Below are 18,182 nucleotides of genomic sequence, written 5' to 3'. Positions count from 1 at the left end.
ATTCAACATTTTCTGTGATTGGCTTTTATTAGTTAAGTTTAATATTAATTTATTTTAATAAAAAAAATTTTATTAATAGAAAAGTTCTCTGTTTCTTTAAATAAAAAAATAGTTTTATGTGTCTATGTAGAGAAGATGAGATAATTATATTTACTGTTACTAAATATTTCAATATATATTTAAATATGTTGCGCTACTTTTTTTATTTTATTTTTACGTTTATCAATAGTTGAGAAAAAGAGAAAGAAAAATATCTTTATGTATAATTTATAAAGAAAAAAATGTATTTTTATAATTTATAAAGAAAATACGTCTATTATAATTTACGAAGAAAAATTGTTTTTATAATTTATAAAGAAAAAATATTTCTTTTCATAATTTAAAAAACAAGCGAAATGTGAATATTATTGACTTTTCTTTGCAACTTGACCCGAATTATATTTTATTCGTTATGAAAAAATCATTCAAGTATAACTTTGAATTCTAACGAGAGAAAAAAAAAGTAATTTTTCAATATTAATGTTAAAGAAGAAAAATTCAATGGACCAATAACTTATGTAACACGTTATTGCAGACGCTGAATTAAATAAAATAGTATTGAATACTGTATTTTCTAAGGGAATAAACTTGATAACAATCAATGTTACATGAACACTGTACTATATGTGTACATATGTATACATTAAAAATGTACATATAAATACAATATATTAGATAATAAAATTAGATATAGTTCCATATTCCGATATTTTACAATTTATCAACAAATTTCAAACACAATTAGTTAATAAAAATAAATAAATCTCTAAGATTTAAAATTTTTTTAAATTGTTTTTGTTTTCGTATTCTTTTACGAATTAAACAATAAAAAGATAATTAAAAAAAACAAAACAATTAAAGACATTTGAAATACTATTAAAAAACACTTTCAATACAATTGAAAAACAATTGAAATACAATTGAAAAACAATTCAGAAAAATCAAGAGCTTACAGACTATAATAAAATTCCAGAGAAAAATTTTAATTTAAAACAAATCTGTTACTATCTATGAATATAATTAAAATTATATTAAAAATCCATCAAAATAGTAAATAAAAAAAAAAATTTTTTCTAATTCAGAATAATAAATTTAGACTAGAAATTGAGAATTGAAAAAAAATTGAAAAAAGTTTTTTGAAATAAATAAACGCAAAAAAAAATAATAAGGAAAACATTTCTGATAAATTTGTTTTTCCGTAGCATAAAAAGAAAAATAATTCATTAATAAATTCTTTTTTATACGCAGATTTAAAATCAAAAAAATTTTAATATTTCTTTTTATAAACAAATATAAATTAAATGCGACAATTTTTTTTTGTGAAAAAGAACAACTATAGATAATTATATATATAGAAAATTAGAAGACATTTTCTGATATATTATGAAAATTCATATTTGATACTGACTTGGATATAAATTCTCAGCTAATATTGTGGAGCGAAAATACTCTGGGAAAACCAAACGCTTTCTAAATACGTATATGTATAAATGAATGTATAAAAAAAAATTAATAGCGTTAAGAAATTGTATAACTCCGTGTACGTAAATGAAGATAAATGTATGTTTGTACAATTCTTTCTTAAATATTCCCGCACTAACCATGAATCCTGTTCAAAAAAAAGATTTTTTAAAATTAAATGGCAGAAACGTTGAAATTAATTTTAAATTATAGGTTTTAATTTTTGCACTTTTATTTTAAATTAAAAAAAGTTATTTTAAATGAAATTTTTAAATTTTTTCTAAAATAAAATTGTTAATTTTTTACGAATTAAATAAATTAGAGAGAAAGAACGAAAATAAATTAATAAAATTATAATTTGTAGATATATTAATAGTATGTTTAAATTGATTTCAATTTTTATTTATACCTTATTAAAAATCTCTTCAATTTGTTAATTTTTGATTTATGGTAATAGTGAAATTTTCAGTCTTCCTCTGGTATTATTTACTTGTTGCCAAGCTTCCATGGTCAATGTCGTTGGATCCATTTTGTCCGTATATAAGTGTCCCTGTTGAAAAGAAATTGAATTAGTAAACAAATTTTATAATTTTTATTAAAAGAGAAATTCTTTATTCAGGGTTGCCAAACAAATTTGATTTTGTTTTTCTCTGATTTCCAGAAAGAATTTTTATTTTTTTTCTGAAAGTCGATCCGAAGACTGAAATTAATTGTAAAATTATACGAAACAACGATTTTAGATAAATATTTTATTATTTATTTTTTTAAATGTGAATTAAGATTTTGAAATTTTTTTAATTTCAATACAAAACGCTTTCTTTCATTCTTACAAAAAAAATTTCAAAATAAATTCGATAAATAATAAAAAAAATTTCTACTCTAACTTTTCGAAAATTTATTTTCTACATTTCAAATTCAATTATTTTCTAGAATATTGAACTAACATTCTTTTGTAAATTAATTAATTTTAATTATTTTTTGAGAATTAAATTATTCAGATTTATGAATTTTTGAATATTGGAAAATTTTTCAATTAAATATATATTCAAAAATTCATCAAATTTCAAAAAAACTTGATTACCTACAAAATTAAAAAAAAATTAACTAGTTTAGAATTTTTAATTAAAATTGTTTACAATTAAAATTTTTTAAAATTTCAGTTTAAAACGGTTAGAGTTTCAATTATTTATAAAAATTGTAAAGCCAGCTCTACTAAAATATAATTATTTTTAGAATTTTTAGATAAGTTAAAAATACGGTAGATTCAAATTTTCAAAGATTTTAATTTGAAACCTTTTCAAAATTGAATTATTTTTAAAAATTCTTGCTTTAATGCTTTTAATATTCAATTATTATCTAAAATTTTAACTAAAATCCATTTTTATATTAATTTTTATTAGAAAATTCTACGAGAATTCAATTATTTAAATACAAAAATAATTAATTTATTGAATAATTGAATGTTTCTTAAAATTTAATTTTCATAAAGAATTTTATCAACAAATTTTTAAATAATTGTATTCTATTGACGAATTTTAATAACATTTCTAAGAATAATTATATTTCTCGAAAAATTCGATTATTAATTATTAATTCTATTAAAAATAAATTTAAACTTAAATATTAAGAATTATTAAATATTAATTAATTATTAGATAAATATTATTATTAAATATTAAGAATTTAAATTCTGCAATGAATTTGATTCTCTATAAAAATAATTGAATTCCTAAAAATAATTTTATTATTTATGAAAAATAATTGAATCACTGTAAAAAATTTATTATTTATGAAAATAATGGAATTATTGCGAAGAAATTTATAAAAAATTTGTAAATATAATTAAATTCCTGTGAAATTTTTATTATATTATTATTTATGAAAATAATTAAATGTTTGCGTAGAATTTTATCAATTTGTTTAAAAAATAATTGAATTCTTTTGGAAAACTTTATTAAAATACCTTAAAAATTATTTTAGGAACATTTTTGAAAAAAATTAAAAATTTGTCAAGAATTTTATTATAATTTTTGAAAAAAATTGAAAATTTGCCAAGAATTTTATTATAATTTTTGAAAATAATTTAATTTCGGAAAAGGATTTTATTACTTTTGAAGATAATTGAAAGTTTGACGAGGATTTTTTCAAATTTTTGAACATAATTGAATTTCTATCAAGAATTTTATTACTTTTGAAAACAATTGAATTTCTGCAATCATTTGCAACTTCTCCAAAATTCAATTTTTTTAGAGTCTTTAAATAAAATTCTCCTATAAATCCATTATTTTTAATAATTAATTAAATATACATTAAAAAATGTAACTAAGTTCAGAAGAATTTGAATTATTAGTATTTTTCAAAAATCTAAGTTCTTTAAAATTTCTAATTACCTAAATTCATTCAAAATTAGAATTTTTTAAAATTTCAAATTAAAACCTTTTGAAGTTTATCTGTTTATGAAAATTATGAATGCAAATCTTTTCAAATTCAATTAATTTTCAAATATTCAACTAAAATTATTCATTAAATAATTTCCAGACCTGTGGCAACCCTGTAAATATATTAACTAAAAAAAATACAAATAAATAAAGAGAGAGAAAGAAAAATATTAAAAGAAAAGAATAAAATTACTTTTAAATGATCCACTTCGTGTTGAATGATTCTAGCCGTCCAATCTTTTGCTTGCCAAGATACAGTTTCTCCAGAAGGATCTAAACCCGTTATTAAAACTTCCTTAAAACGTGGAACATCCGCCACGAAAAGTGCTGTGCTCACACATCCTTCAGGACACATAATTTTACTGTGATCAATAACTTTTATTTCGGGATTAATAAAAATTTTCAATGGAAATGCTTCGATTTTATGTGTTTTCCTTCTCGTTGGACCAGCAATTCTAGATTGTCTTTCAGTAATTTCAGCAGCAAATATTTGCAAAGGAACACCAATTTGTGGCGCAGATAGACCACAAGCATCGTATAATCTCATAGTTTTTACTAAAACTTTAATTATCTAAAAAGCAAACAATTAGTTAATATTTAATCAAATTTTTCAGTTCGGATTCTTTAAATTAAATCAAATCAAAACCCTTTAACTTAATTTAATTTTAATACATATTTTATTTAATATTTAAGGGAGCATTATTTCATTTTATATAAAAAATATACTTACATATTGAATTTCTTTCGAAGGAATTGTTTCTGGTGCTACTCGTTCTGTTGGTTGTCGAAGAACTGGATCTCCGATTTGACAAACGTGAAAATATGGAGGTGACACTTCATTTGGTTTTAAATAATTTCTCATCATGTGCTTAAATGCCCGCAAAGGTCGATTCATTGTGAAAAGTAGAGAATAATCTTTCCGTAATTACAATTACTTTTTTATCAATCAAGTTTTTTTGTTTCAAAAATTTTTCTCCTGTAAAAATTCATTTACAAATTTCATTACAGGAATTTATTTACTTTGTAGTATATAATTGTAGATGATTTATTAAACATTGTCAAGAATTACACAATTTCTATCAATTTTAATCTCATAAACGTTTAAATAAACAAATCGAAATCGAACCATGTGGATAATTCATTTTTTTTAACAAATAATTTATCTATTATTAAAAATGCAAGGAATCTGTTAAATAAACATATACGAACCAATTAAATCTTTTAATTATGAGCAATTCCTGACTTTTATTTAAATTTGTATAAAAGTTATGTCTTTTTTACCTTTTTTTACTTTAAGTGCTTTAAGAATAAAATTTTTAGGTTAGGTTAATAATAACATAGCAGACGACGTCGACTTTTAATCAGTTGTGATCAGTCGATAAAGTAGATTTGTTGCGGGAAATTTTGAAATCATAATTCGACAAGTTGGCAACCATGACCATGGCAACATAAAAACAATAACATAACAACTTTCTTGTTTCTTTTCTTGTTCTCTAAAAATATTGTGGTGATAGTTTAAATACCTAACAAATTAAAATAACATATTTTCTCGATAGAAAATAAAAGCTTACGCACTAAATCATTATAAATAAATAAAACCAACAAAGTAGGTGCGTAATTATTATAAGCATATTTCAAAAACAGGTTATGTGTGGAAATGCCAAAATATTATTGTGACTATTGTGACACATATTTGACGCACGATTCGCCGAGTGTCAGAAAAACTCACTGTCAAGGACGAAAGCACAAGGACAATGTTAAATATTTCTATCAAAAATGGATGGAGGAACAGGCACAACAACTTATTGATGCAACAACAGCAGCATTCAAAGCTGGTAAAATAGCATCAAATCCATTTGCTGCAAATAAAGGTGTTGCAATTCCGCCACCTCCAAATTTACAACCAAGACCTGGTGTCCCACCTCAATGCCCGCCGATGATGCCACCGCCAGGTATGCATCCTGGACCACCAATGATGATGGGCCCAATGCCACCGATGATGGGAAGACCGCCAATGATGCCGCCCATGGGACCAATTGGTCACATGATGGGCCCAATGAGACCTCCACACATGACTGCCCCAAGGCCCAATGCCTCTTAAAAAAAAAATAAATCCTATTAAATGTAGTGTGTGACGAATATTTAAAAAAATAATTGTAAGTGTTGTTTGCCTATGTTCCTCTTGGTCGTCTAACGTGTAGTTTCATTATACTAATAAATGTATTTTTTAATTAATATAAAATTTAGATTTTTACCAATTTTCAAACGTAATCTAGTCGCTGTTATGATAACGTTAATTATTATTAGTTTTAAATAATTTAATTTGTTTATTAAAATATAATGTCCTTGGAGTTTCGAACGTTCTTATTAAGGACAATTCTTTTAATACTTCGTTTAAATTCTAATTTTGTTGAAAAGAAATATTTTTGGTAACTAAAAGAGTAATTTTTCACTAAGTAATTAATTAATCATTTTTACTAAATAATTGCTTAATAATTTTTACTAAATAATTATTTAATTTATAATTTTTTACTAAATAATTATTTAATTTATTATATCTCTAAACTTTCGAAAGTTTAAATGAACGACGATATTTTATTGCTTCTTTTAATTTGAATTTTATTTACAAAATATTTTTCATATTTAGAAATTAATTTTTAACTAATTAAATGTTCAATTAAAATATTTTTCATGTTTAGTTGAGTTTTGTAATTTTTAAAAATATTGTAACACAGAAAAATATTTCTTTCATTTGATAACATTCAAAAATTGGAAAATTAACTTACATGTTAGTAAAAAGTCAGTAAAGTCAGGGAATTGACAGGAAAAAAAATTTTTTTCAGGGAAATTAAGAAAATCGAGACCTTTTTCGATTTATTTTCAAAAAATTGCGACTTTTTCGACTTTTCTTACAAATATTGCAACAAAATATCACATTTTTTAGTATAAAATGCAAATTATTTCAATTTTTATAGTGTAAAAAATAACTTTGTATAAACAAATCTTTCAAAAATTATTCTTGAATCATTTTTTTTGATATTTAAATTTTTCAAATATATCTAAAATAAAAATCGTTTTAAATAATTGGAATTTTGTAAAATTTAATTGAAAATAATTAATTTTTTTCAAGTATTTATTGTTACAATTTTTAAAAATCAACTCTTGAAGAGTTTTAATTCAAAATTTTGAAAATAATTGAATTATCAAAAATTTTAATTAAAAATCTTTAAGTGTAAATTTAAAAATAAAAATTAGCTTCTAATTTTTTAAAATTCAATATTTTTAGTATTTTCAATTATACCTATATTTCTGAAAATCCTAATATATACAAAAAATAATAATATTTTAGAATTATTTTTAACATTTTTGGGGAAAAAAATTATGTTCAAAATTTTTAATTAAAATTCCTCAAGAAATTAATTAGTTTTTTTAAATTATACAAAAATTCTTTTAAGAAATTCAATTATTTTCGTAAAATTACATTAAAATTATTTAAAAACTAATTCTTAAAATTGTTTTATGTAAATTTTTTAAGATTCAATTATTTTCGAACAAAATAAATATTGATAAAAATTTACTTTTTTAGATTTTTTAAAATTTCGGATTGTTATAAATAAAATTCTTCAAAAATTCGATTATTTTTATTTATATTTTTCAAAACTTCAATTATTTTTAATAGATTTTATCAAACAATTGTTTGGAAATTTTTCAATTGTATATAATTAAAAAACTATTATCTTTAAAAAATTATTTAAAAATATTTAAAAAAATTAATTGCAAGAATTTCTTTATTATAATTTTTTGAAAATATTATTCCTTAATAGCTTAAGAAAATTTCAGAAATTTGGAAAATTAATTTAATTTAGTTATATTGCAGTAATTTTCGATAATATTCCAATAAAAAACAGTCTCGTTCATTTGAACGTTCAGAAATTTGAAAAAATATAATTTATTTTTACGTTTATTCCAGTAATTTTTGAGAATATATATTATATATAATATATTTTTTCCATAAAAAACAATTTCTTTCATTTGAACGATCAAAAATTAAAAAAAGAAAATTATAAGTATTTTATTAAAAAAAGTAAATAAATTAAAAAAATTAAAATCAATCTTTTAATTTTTCCGAAAAAAGAACAACAAACCAATTTTATATATATTTTTCCATTTATTTGATTTCACAAAATCAATATATACAAGTATCTCTGAAAACTTTTATTTTAGCCAATACTTAAATAATTAGTTGAAATCAAAATTTATTTCTAAAAATCTACATGCATACTGAACATTTTTTGTTTCCTTGTATAAATTCGAAATTACAAAGTAGAATATTAACTTTAAATTGTAAAAAAAATTGAACTCTTATACAATTCTCTCTAACATAATATTAAATAATGAAAAGTAATACAGATTGTTTTTGTTTTTAATATCATACTTCATTTTTTTTTTCTTAATTACTATTCTTAATCATGGAAGTATAATAATTGACTTCCTATAGAATTAATATTCTTTATTTCAATAATAAAGAATTTTTTAAAGAATTTTAAGAACTTGCAAGAAAGTCTCTGAAAATAAATTTTTTTCCTTTATAATAAATTTGTTATACTTTAATTAATTTATTTTTTAATTACTAATTATTCACCCCTTTTTTAACTATTCAATTAAATTCACCTTTTTTAGTACTTAAATTAAGTTCACCTTATTTATTTACTAAAAATTAATTTTACCTTTTTTATTAAAATTAAATACACTTTTTTAATTATTAAATTAACTTCACTTTTTTGAATTAAGTTAAATTTTTTTTTTTTTTTTGAATTAAATTAAATTCACCCTTTGTTTTTAATTATTATGCTAAGTTCACCCATGTTTTAATTCTAACAACGATTTTCACATTTCTTTCGACAAAAATATTGCTACTTATATTTTTTTCCATTACGAGAGTCCAATAGTAATCAAACTTTAATAAGTTTGAATTTTTGAAATTAAAAAAAGCAACTTCATACAATAATTCGATAAATTAACTATAAGTACATTTATTCTTTTTTTATTTTTTTTCCTTATTTATCTATATTACAATTCTAATTCGTATGAAATGAATAATTCAATCTATTCATTTATTGAAGAAATATAAAGTGAACTCTATTTATTTTCCGAGACTTTCTTTTTTTATTCGTACTTAAAAAAAAATTATTTTCCGAACTTTTTATTACTTTTATTACTAATTTTTAAGATATGTAATAAAAAAGTAAAAGTCAAATTTTCGAAATAAAAAAAAGTAACAACTCAGTTCTTTTTTTTTTTAATCCTTTAGAATTTGTGGGTTTTCTTTTGTTTAAAATTCTTTTAGAAAAAATTAAATTCCCCGTTTTGGTCGTTTACTATTCCAATCGTCTCGCATATTCTTTCGTTTTCCTCGATTAAAATCATTATCCCAATGCTGATTATTAGAATTCATAAAATTATGCGGATGCATATCGTCATCAAATGACATTCGTGAATTATTGAAATTTGAAAATGACATATCACCTGAATTTCGATTCATTGAATTATTTCGATTCGAAAAATTATTCGAACCACTGAAATAATTTTGTGAAGAGCCGGCAAATTCAGACGATGACGACGACCATAATGGACGACGTGAATTAATTTGTGATTGAAAATTACCCGAATTATTCGAGGGGAAATTCTGTTGATTACGCGGCATATCAAAATATTGTTGGGCAAATAAACTTCTTGGTTGATTTAATTGAAAATTATTATGACGTGATGAATTTTCATGGGGGAAATTCTGATTTCTTGAATTAAACATTAATTGACGATCGTTGGGGGGGAAATTTTGCGATCGACCCATTTCCTGATTTCTCATATTGCTTTGCATTAAATTCTGATTACGTAGACTGTTTAGTAAGAATTCGTGATTATTCGATTGACCACTTTGATTGCGTTGTTGCATTCTGTTTGCGTCGAAAAATTGATCTGAATTGCGTTTTCGTTGATCCGATCTTCTTCGAGATCGTGAATTTCTCGATTGATTCGAGTTCGAGTTCTTTTCATTACGCGAATTTTGACTGGGTAAATTTCTTTGATTATTTCTTGGATTTTGGGCATTTCTCGGATTTTGGGGATTTCTTGATTGATTTCTGGCGGTGTCGTTGTTTTGCTGATTGGAAATGTTTTTTCGACGTGGACGTGGACGGGGGCGAGTTCGTTTATTTTGATTTCGTGATGTTGCAGTTTCGGGTGTTTCCTGATTAGTCGTTGGATTTGGTTGGGTTGCGTCATTATTGACGGGAATTGTTTCATTTGGAGTTCGTTTTTTCGCTGGTGAACCACCTTGAGTCTGTTGTCGTTTATTTGTCGAATTTCTTACATTGGGCTGATTTCTCTGTCCGATGGGATTTCTGGGCTTTCTTGCATTTTGTACATTCTGTCGAATGGAATTCTCCCTTTGATTTGGAGGGTTTTGTCGATTATTGCGGGGAAAGCGATTATTGAATTGATTTCGAAGATTATTTCGTGGTTGGGATGATGTTTGGGGATTTCGTTGGTTCTGGGGGGGTTTTGAATTTGGGGGATTTTTCTGATTTTTCTTGTAATAGGGTCGGCGATTTCTTCGGTAGGTCTGTCGTTTCTTTGGGACGTTTTTCTTCTCGGGTTCGGTGGGTTTTTCCGTTTCTGGCGATTCCTTGTTTTTTGCTTTAATGGGAGGCATTTCGAATTCGGCGAAAGTATTTGCATTATCACCGTCTTGTAAATTCTTTTTTGCGAAGGGATTGATGACGGTTAATTTTGACTTTTGACCACATGGCGGTATGACTAATGGGGGAGAATCGGGTAAAGTTAAATTCTTCATGGTCGCGTACTTTTTTACCAATTCTTCCAATTCTTGAGGTAGATACGGGGTGAATATCATATTATAACAATAAATCACATAGAGATATTGTTTCACTGTAAAACCGGAACTTATTTGTAGAGAAAAATACAAATCACGAAACTTTGAAAGGAGTTTACTGTCACCATCACTTTCACAATTTTCTTTATACAACAACATCATGAGATTGAGTAATTTATTATCGAGATTTCTATACGCTTCTAAAAATGCCTCTTCTTCGCTTCTTAGACCCTCCTTTCCTCTATATTCGGGAACTAATGTTTTTATTTCCTCGTAAAGTGTTACAATATCTTCCTTTAGATTTTCTATTTCGTGAAATTTTCGTGCTAATATCGACAATGTTACTTCTTTATTTCTAGTTAGTCCTTCACAAAATATTTTATCCTTATCCTCATCGTTGCGTCTCAACCAGAGACAAATAATGTCCTTTAGTGATTCTCCACCTTTGCCAACGAATCTAAACGTTATTTTCAATTTTCCATCCGTTAGTCGAGAGAGAGTGAATTTGAATTTGACCTGCAAACTGAGATAATTAAGAAAATGTGGTACGTGCGTACCGGCGTTTATACCGTCCGTAATTGCTCCTTCGACCTCCTCAACCTTTACAATCGTTCTTTTCGTATTCGCTGTCCTGTGCGATGGAGATTTAACAACATAAAGAATTTCCTCGTCCGGTAGAGGAGCTTCTAGAGATGCATTATTATCCACCTTGATTTTTGCCTCACAATTCGCTAAATCTACATCTTCGGTAAAATTGACATCACTCGAGGAATCATTAACTTCTGTACAATACTTGGAACCAATTGGCCATCCGTACTTGTCACAATTTACATTTTTTGAATTTTTATTTCCACGTTTCTGATTGCGATTCGTTTTGTCCTTTTGCTGTGAATCTCCTCCTTGAATTTCTTGCTCGACATTGGAATCGTCTTCTACTTTTAAACTTGTGTCTGCATCAGCCACCAAAGATTTATCTTCAAGATTACATTCTGAATTCGGTTGAGGCTCTTCATTCGATTCGATATTTTGCTCCACTACTGGTTCTTCTACAGGAATTCCTTCCAGAGGAATTTCAGATTCCGTAGGACAAGATTGTATTTCATTTTCATTTTGCGTTACATTTTCATCTTTTTCTGCTATATTTTCATCGGGTTGATTTTCAAAAAATTGGTTTTCCCCATTGACTTGATTCTCACTTTCATTAGATTGCTTCTCTTCATTAATTTGGTTTTCATTTTCATTCACTTGGTCCTTATTTTCATTACATTGATTTTCATTTTCATTTAATTGATTTTCATTTTCATTTAATTGATTTTCATTTTCAGTAATTGGAACATTGTTAACAATCTCTTCACCTTTATTGCTTTCCTGAAATATAATACACAAATTAAAATTCAGTAAGTGACTTTATTCTAATAATCTGTCAACACTATTATATAAATTTCATAAATGTTCCTTGATTTCATTATAATACCAAATAAATTAGAATTTAGGAAATAATTTCGCTCTTTTAATTTATAAATAAAGAACATTATTCATAAACTTTAAGAGTTTAATAATTTTTTGACATATTTGTCATTAGCGTCATTAGATTTTGTTTTTGAGGTTAAGTTTGTAAAATATTCGCATTGTCAAAATTTCTCTAGCATCATAAGAAAAAAACTCAATAAACAAATAGTGCTTATTTACAGAAATTTATTAACATTTTTCCGAAAGAAAAAACAATTACCCTTCATTTATTATACAAACAAAGTAAATATACTCACGTCTTGAAATTTTTCACCTTCAGCTTCAGTTGGATTTGTTTCTGTACTTTCAACAGTTTCCACAGTTTGCACAGTTGCCACAGTATTCTCAGAAGTATTTTCTTGATTCATTTTACTTTAAACACCTAAAATTTAAAAAGAAAACACTAATTTAAATATGAAATAATTAAGTCAATAATATAGTTTTAAATACATCTATATAACAGATCAAGATGCATTTTGCCACAATACAAACAATCAAATATTCACGTTAAAAACAAATTGAATTTGTAAAATAATTTTTATCAAGCGATAAAATAGTAAAATTTATCTCAAACTATTGATTAAATTCATTAAATTGATTGAGTATATATTCGAACTGTGGTTAAAAATGCTTTCTTAATATTCTGTTAAATGATGAAAACAAGGGGAAATGTTTATTACACAAAATAGTAATGTTATAAATTACTGCCTTTGCTGTTGTCTTCGTTTTTATGTTTAAACTTTATTAACTTGAAAACTCACGAGATAAGTTTAATTATATTTATTTTATACTTTCGGCATTTTATATTATACCTGCTACTATCTCTGCCTTTTTTACAAAATGCAATATGGCCACTTCTCTTCTTGCTCTGTCTTATACTCCACCGGCTATGCGCAGTCAGGAAAATTTTAAGCCCTGCGCACTTTCTTCATTCAATATTATTGACAGTACTGGAGAATTATTATTTTAAATTAATAATAATATCAACAATTGACTTTTTTTTAATTTAAGAAAATACATAATTTACAGGGCAAAAAATAAATACAATACAAAATTAAGACAAAATTATATTAGTAAGAAATGTATTTTTTACTTTATTTTTCAGAAGAACAATTACAGATTAATTTTAATTATTAACAATAATTAATGAGCGATTTTTAAATTTTAATTAATCAAAAAATTAAATATTTAAGGAGTATAATTATTTTTTGGAAATAGTCTCTCACCTGGAAAAAAAGAATTTAGTCCAACAATTTTCAGGTAATTTTTACCTAATGGATCATCGAATTTCTTTTAGATAAAAGATGAATGCAAATAAATTTGCTAAAAAAAAATGCTTATGCTAATTTTGTTATTTATAAATTAGAAACGAAAAGAAAAAATGAAATCTTCGATTCAAAAACAATTGTCAGTAGAATCATCATTAAATCGTAAGACTTTCGCAAACAGATTTTCAAAATTTGGTCCAGAGGAATGTAAGTTGTAAAAAAATCTATTTATCGATAAGTCTGCGAATTAATTTAAATTAAAAAAACTATTTTAAATACTCTTAAGGACTCGTTTATAATTTATTTGAAGTATTTCTTCAATTTAAAAATTAAAAATGTCTTCTCTTAGCGATATTGATTAAACAAATTCCCAAAGTGCATTTCATAGAGTCAAAATTATTCCTTTTAAATAATTTTTCATTAGATTTCAAACTAATTTAAAACCAAAATTTATTCCAATCTCAGAAAACATTCTAACTTATTGCAAAAAAAAGTAAATTTTTTTCGCACAATTTCAATGTTTAATTCAAACTTGAGAATCTTTAGGAGCTTTCTTTGCAGTTCTTTGCATTCGATTTTTAATTTTAATGAAGAGTCTTTCTCGTTTAATTTCTATTGCACTCTTAAGTGAATTAACTAAATTAGTAAATTAAAAAAAAATTAATTGCAGTGTCACTGGAACCGACTTTATTGGAAAAGAGATTAATCGAAGCATTTGATGTTTTCGACAATGCCAGAAGTCATGAAGTTGATGTCAGAGATTTGGGAACCATTATAAGATCATTAGGTGCGAAAATTCTTCTCTTACATTTTTTTAGATGAAAATTCATTACCTAATCGTTATTTGCAAATTAAAAAATAAAATTATACAGGCTGTGTGATAACCGAAGCAGAACTACAGGAAATACAAGTCGAAGTTGAAGATGTGGAAAATAATTGTGTACCACAAGGACGATTTGTTGAGTACATGTGCAAATCAATCAGCGAGCGAAAGTATTTTCTTAGAAAAACGAAAAATAAAATTCGAAAATTGAATCTAATTCTATAAAAGAAGCTAAATTTTAAATTGTAAAAAATTTTTAAATCGTAGATTTAGACCAGCAGATCCGGAGGACTTGTTGAAGGCTTTTAAATTATTAGACGTGGATAATCGTGGTCATATTATGCGAAAAGATTTAGAAAAAGCTTTAATGGAAGTTGGTGAACCATTTTCAAAAGAAGAAATTAATGAAATGATGGCCATTGCTTGTGAACCAGAAACTGGTCGAATTAATTATGAACACTACATAAATTTATTGATAGTAAGTTATTTTACTTTCAATTTTCACAAATATATAGAGAGCACAATTTTTCTTTCAATTTAGAATAAAATTCCCGATGAATTGAATGTCTATTCGATTTATGAGAGAGAACAAGAATTAATTGCATCCGCTTCGAAAAAAAGAGCACTTGGCAGCATGTTATTCAAAAAATAATTGCACGATTCCGGATTTAAAATACGAAAAAAACCTTTTCCTTAGTTAGAATATATGTAAAAAAAAAATTGTGAGTAAAAATCAGATCTAAACTTTGAATATTTTATATGCTATATTTTATCAAAAAAAAAATGTACCTTCTCACATGTTATAAAAAATATTTGCTTCTCTAAAGTCTTGAAAAATAGTAGTAAAAATAATAATATATTATATTATTATTAATAGTCGATGTAGTATTTATTACTCCTAACAGTAGAAGTAATTTTCAGTATTTGTAAAGAATACTTTACAATTTTGAAAATACTGGAGGATCTCCTTTTGTTGCTTGTGCAATTACTGCATTTATGAAGTCTTCGCTTTGTAACATTGCCTGGTTTATGTCTCTCTGAAATATTTAAATATTTTACTTTAATTATTGCAATTTCTTCTGCACAATCACCAAATATAAATATAAATAATATTCAGAATTTAAATATTTTAGTTTGAATATTTCACTTTAAATAGTTAGATGAAGAAAATATTCCAATTAAATATAATTTTCTAGGTTGATTAATCGACTAAAATTTGCAAAATCTGCAGATTGTTTTCAATTTTCTCATTTTCTACGGTGAGTTATGATTATTAACTAATTTCGCTTTTTTTGTAAACAAATTATTAATATTTGGAAAAATATACTGACAATGTGAGCCAATCCTTCGTCTACCGTGTGATCTCTCGAATAATTCAAACTGATTTTAGTCGTTTGCACAGCCACTGGACTTTTGCTCGCAATTTCCTCAGCCAATGACAAAGCTTCAGTCATCAATCTGAAAATAATAATTTTATTATTTAATTATTCAGAAAAATTAATTATAATCTTGAAATTAATTTTCGATCGAAGGAAAATAAAAAAGTAACATTTACTTTTCTTAATTGTCAAATAAACTGTTAATAATTAGAAATATTAACAAAAAAAATATTAAAAATGTTAATTTTATTATTTAATTATTTTTAAAAATTATTTTAATCTTGAAGTTAACTTTCGATCAGAAGAAAATGGAAAAAGAAATAATTACTTTTCCTCATTGTCGAATACTCGATTCACGAAACCACATTGAAGAGCATCGTTGGCTGGCAATCTTCGACCAGTGAACGCCAATTCGCGAAGCAAACTATTGCAGCCTATGATTTTTGGAAGTCGTTGTAAAGTTCCAACATCCGCGGCCATTCCAATGTCAACTTCTTTTATTTGAAACCATGCGTTTGATGAGCAATATCTTATATCAGCTGCAGAGAGCATATCAACTGCCGCTCCAACGCAAGCACCATGAGCTGCTCCAATTACTGGTTTTGGACACTAGACTTCGAAAAAAAATTAATTAGTTTTTTTGAAAATTCATTTACGACAATTTTTCTATGTTTACCAATTTTTAAAATTGAACAGTTTGTAAATTTTTTTAGAGAAAATATTTTTATTAAATAACCTTCTCAATGGAAGTGCACGTATCTTGATAAGTTTTAATCTTCTTCTTCATGACTTTACATTTTCGCGCAATATCTTCATGTTCCGCTAATGCCTGACCAAAACTCATTGCGTCCTTGAAGTCCAATCCTGGAAATTAAAATTTTAATAAGATAAATATTTAAAATTATGGAAATTTGTTCTTATTCTTATGTTTCTTTTCGTAATTCAATAGATGAAAAAAATATCTAAACACGATGAAATAAAAAAGATGAATAAAAAATAATAAATAGAAAACAATAAAAATAAATAGAAGTCAATAAATAGACAACAATAAATAAAAATTAATAAATAGAAATCAATAAATTAACGAATTAAGAAATTACTGAATTGAAAAAATTGTATGATTTAAAAAGATTACTTATTCAAAAAAACATTTTTTTCAAAAATATAAAAAATACCTGCACAAAAACTTTTTCCAGCGCCTGATAAAATAATGACTCGACAATTTGCATCTTCTGCTAACTGATTAAAGCATTCCGTAATTTCACTAAAAAATTGTATTCAATTTTTTACATTGTTCATTAAAAAATGTATAAATACCATCTTTTCTGTAGCATTTAGTAAAAGTAAAATATAAAGTAAAGAAAAATTCATCTTTGATTTGAAAGAAAAAAAATTCTAAATAATTTTATACTCACAGCCACATTTTATTATTCATTGAATTCAAAGATTTTGGTCTATTTAGTTGAACATTATAGACAAATGGTTTTGCTTCTGTGACAAGAAGAGTTTCATACTGATTTTTTCCACTAGCTGCACTTGATAAATTCATTATTTGCGTGCCTGTAAAACAAACAAAATTTTTATTATAAATAATCTACAATAGTCTCAAATTTTCATTTTTTTCTAAATAAACTTTAATTTTAATTATTATTCATTTATTTATTTACTTACTTCTAATTTATATTAATTATCTAAAAGAAATCAAATTATAATTATTCTATTTCTTGAATTGAATAAATTAGAAAAGATTGTTATGACTTGAAATAGAAAAATTCATAAAATAATTAAATAAAGAGGAAATAAAAGAAAAGAGAAAAAAAGTGTAATTAAAAAAGAAAAACATTAAAAAAAAGAACTAAATTAAATTAAATTGAAAATAAATTAAATTAAATCGAATTGAAAATAAATTAAAATAAAGAATGAGACAAAAACACCAAGATGCTCAAATGTAAACAATTTGCACATAAATTTAAATTCAATTGAAAACTTAAAAATATTCAAAAAAACTGAAAAAAAACATACAAATCACTCGTCCTGGTCGTAAAACCTGCAAAAGTCGTGAATTCATGATAAAAAAAACTATTTAAACTTTTGATTATTTCTAACTAAAAAAGTTAATAAATATTGAAAAAGTACTTAGTTAAGTTTCACGACAAAATTTGTGTCACTTGCTCCAAAAAACAAACGTTTAAATACACTCCAGATTGAAAACAAATCAATTTTTAAAAGGATCAAAGTCCAGCATGACCAAAGCAGATCTTCCCAGGGATAAGAAAAATTTCTCGAGTCATGTAACTATTCTCGATACATTCCCATCCCTGATAAGTTCAATATTCCCCGCAACAAGTTTTATATCTCACGTTTAAATTAATT

The 18,182-nt window shown here is 24.6% G+C and overlaps 5 protein-coding genes across 10 annotated transcripts; 2 read left to right on the top strand and 3 right to left on the bottom strand.

The window, feature by feature from the left end:
• Positions 1-1,382: 1,382 nt before the first annotated feature.
• Positions 1,383-5,312, bottom strand: LOC122500968 (peptide deformylase, mitochondrial-like). 2 transcript variants are annotated; one of them, XM_043610159.1, is made up of 5 exons: positions 5,220-5,312; positions 4,669-4,914; positions 4,132-4,509; positions 1,910-2,050; positions 1,383-1,648 (listed from the first exon to the last, which is right to left on the bottom strand). In XM_043610159.1, the coding sequence occupies exons 2-4, from the start codon at positions 4,831-4,833 to the stop codon at positions 1,946-1,948; spliced, it is 648 nt and encodes a 215-aa protein (XP_043466094.1). In that variant the 5' UTR covers positions 4,834-4,914; positions 5,220-5,312; the 3' UTR covers positions 1,383-1,648; positions 1,910-1,945. The 2 variants fall into 2 exon arrangements, with proteins under 2 accessions (XP_043466094.1, XP_043466095.1); XM_043610160.1 differs by having other exon boundaries at positions 5,148-5,282.
• A 75-nt stretch (positions 5,313-5,387) lies between these two features.
• On the top strand, positions 5,388-6,180 carry LOC122500969 (U1 small nuclear ribonucleoprotein C-like). The gene has a single exon (XM_043610161.1). The coding sequence runs from the start codon at positions 5,596-5,598 to the stop codon at positions 6,037-6,039; it is 444 nt and encodes a 147-aa protein (XP_043466096.1). The 5' UTR covers positions 5,388-5,595; the 3' UTR covers positions 6,040-6,180.
• Positions 6,181-8,086: 1,906 nt separating this feature from the next.
• LOC122500962 (putative leucine-rich repeat-containing protein DDB_G0290503) lies at positions 8,087-13,279 on the bottom strand. 3 transcript variants are annotated; one of them, XM_043610149.1, is made up of 3 exons: positions 13,152-13,279; positions 12,597-12,721; positions 8,087-12,198 (listed from the first exon to the last, which is right to left on the bottom strand). In XM_043610149.1, the coding sequence occupies exons 2-3, from the start codon at positions 12,705-12,707 to the stop codon at positions 9,292-9,294; spliced, it is 3,018 nt and encodes a 1,005-aa protein (XP_043466084.1). In that variant the 5' UTR covers positions 12,708-12,721; positions 13,152-13,279; the 3' UTR covers positions 8,087-9,291. The 3 variants fall into 3 exon arrangements, with proteins under 3 accessions (XP_043466084.1, XP_043466082.1, XP_043466083.1); XM_043610147.1 differs by having other exon boundaries at positions 13,020-13,210; XM_043610148.1 differs by having other exon boundaries at positions 13,048-13,204.
• A 328-nt stretch (positions 13,280-13,607) lies between these two features.
• On the top strand, positions 13,608-15,190 carry LOC122500966 (dynein regulatory complex protein 8-like). Its single transcript, XM_043610156.1, has 4 exons — positions 13,608-14,100; positions 14,278-14,394; positions 14,480-14,600; positions 14,698-15,190. Coding segments are annotated over exons 1-4 (513 nt in total). The 5' UTR covers positions 13,608-14,099; the 3' UTR covers positions 14,972-15,190.
• Positions 15,191-15,349: 159 nt separating this feature from the next.
• LOC122500965 (delta(3,5)-Delta(2,4)-dienoyl-CoA isomerase, mitochondrial) lies at positions 15,350-18,087 on the bottom strand. Of its 3 annotated transcripts, XM_043610154.1 has the most exons (8): positions 17,946-18,080; positions 17,832-17,856; positions 17,225-17,369; positions 16,985-17,073; positions 16,546-16,673; positions 16,138-16,418; positions 15,762-15,888; positions 15,350-15,467 (listed from the first exon to the last, which is right to left on the bottom strand). In XM_043610154.1, exons 3-8 carry the CDS (start codon positions 17,356-17,358, stop codon positions 15,369-15,371), a joined length of 858 nt encoding a protein of 285 aa, XP_043466089.1. In that variant the 5' UTR covers positions 17,359-17,369; positions 17,832-17,856; positions 17,946-18,080; the 3' UTR covers positions 15,350-15,368. The 3 variants fall into 3 exon arrangements, with proteins under 3 accessions (XP_043466089.1, XP_043466090.1, XP_043466088.1); XM_043610155.1 differs by lacking the exon at positions 17,832-17,856 and having other exon boundaries at positions 17,946-18,087; XM_043610153.1 differs by having other exon boundaries at positions 17,832-18,082.
• Between the last annotated feature and the right edge of the window lie 95 nt (positions 18,088-18,182).

Source organism: Leptopilina heterotoma, unplaced genomic scaffold, assembly GCF_015476425.1.
Source record: "Leptopilina heterotoma isolate Lh14 unplaced genomic scaffold, ASM1547642v1 Lhet_192, whole genome shotgun sequence".
Taxonomy (NCBI): domain Eukaryota; kingdom Metazoa; phylum Arthropoda; class Insecta; order Hymenoptera; family Figitidae; genus Leptopilina; species Leptopilina heterotoma.
The sequence above is the reverse complement of the archived record's forward strand: the minus strand, read 5'-3'. Positions and strand labels throughout refer to the sequence as shown.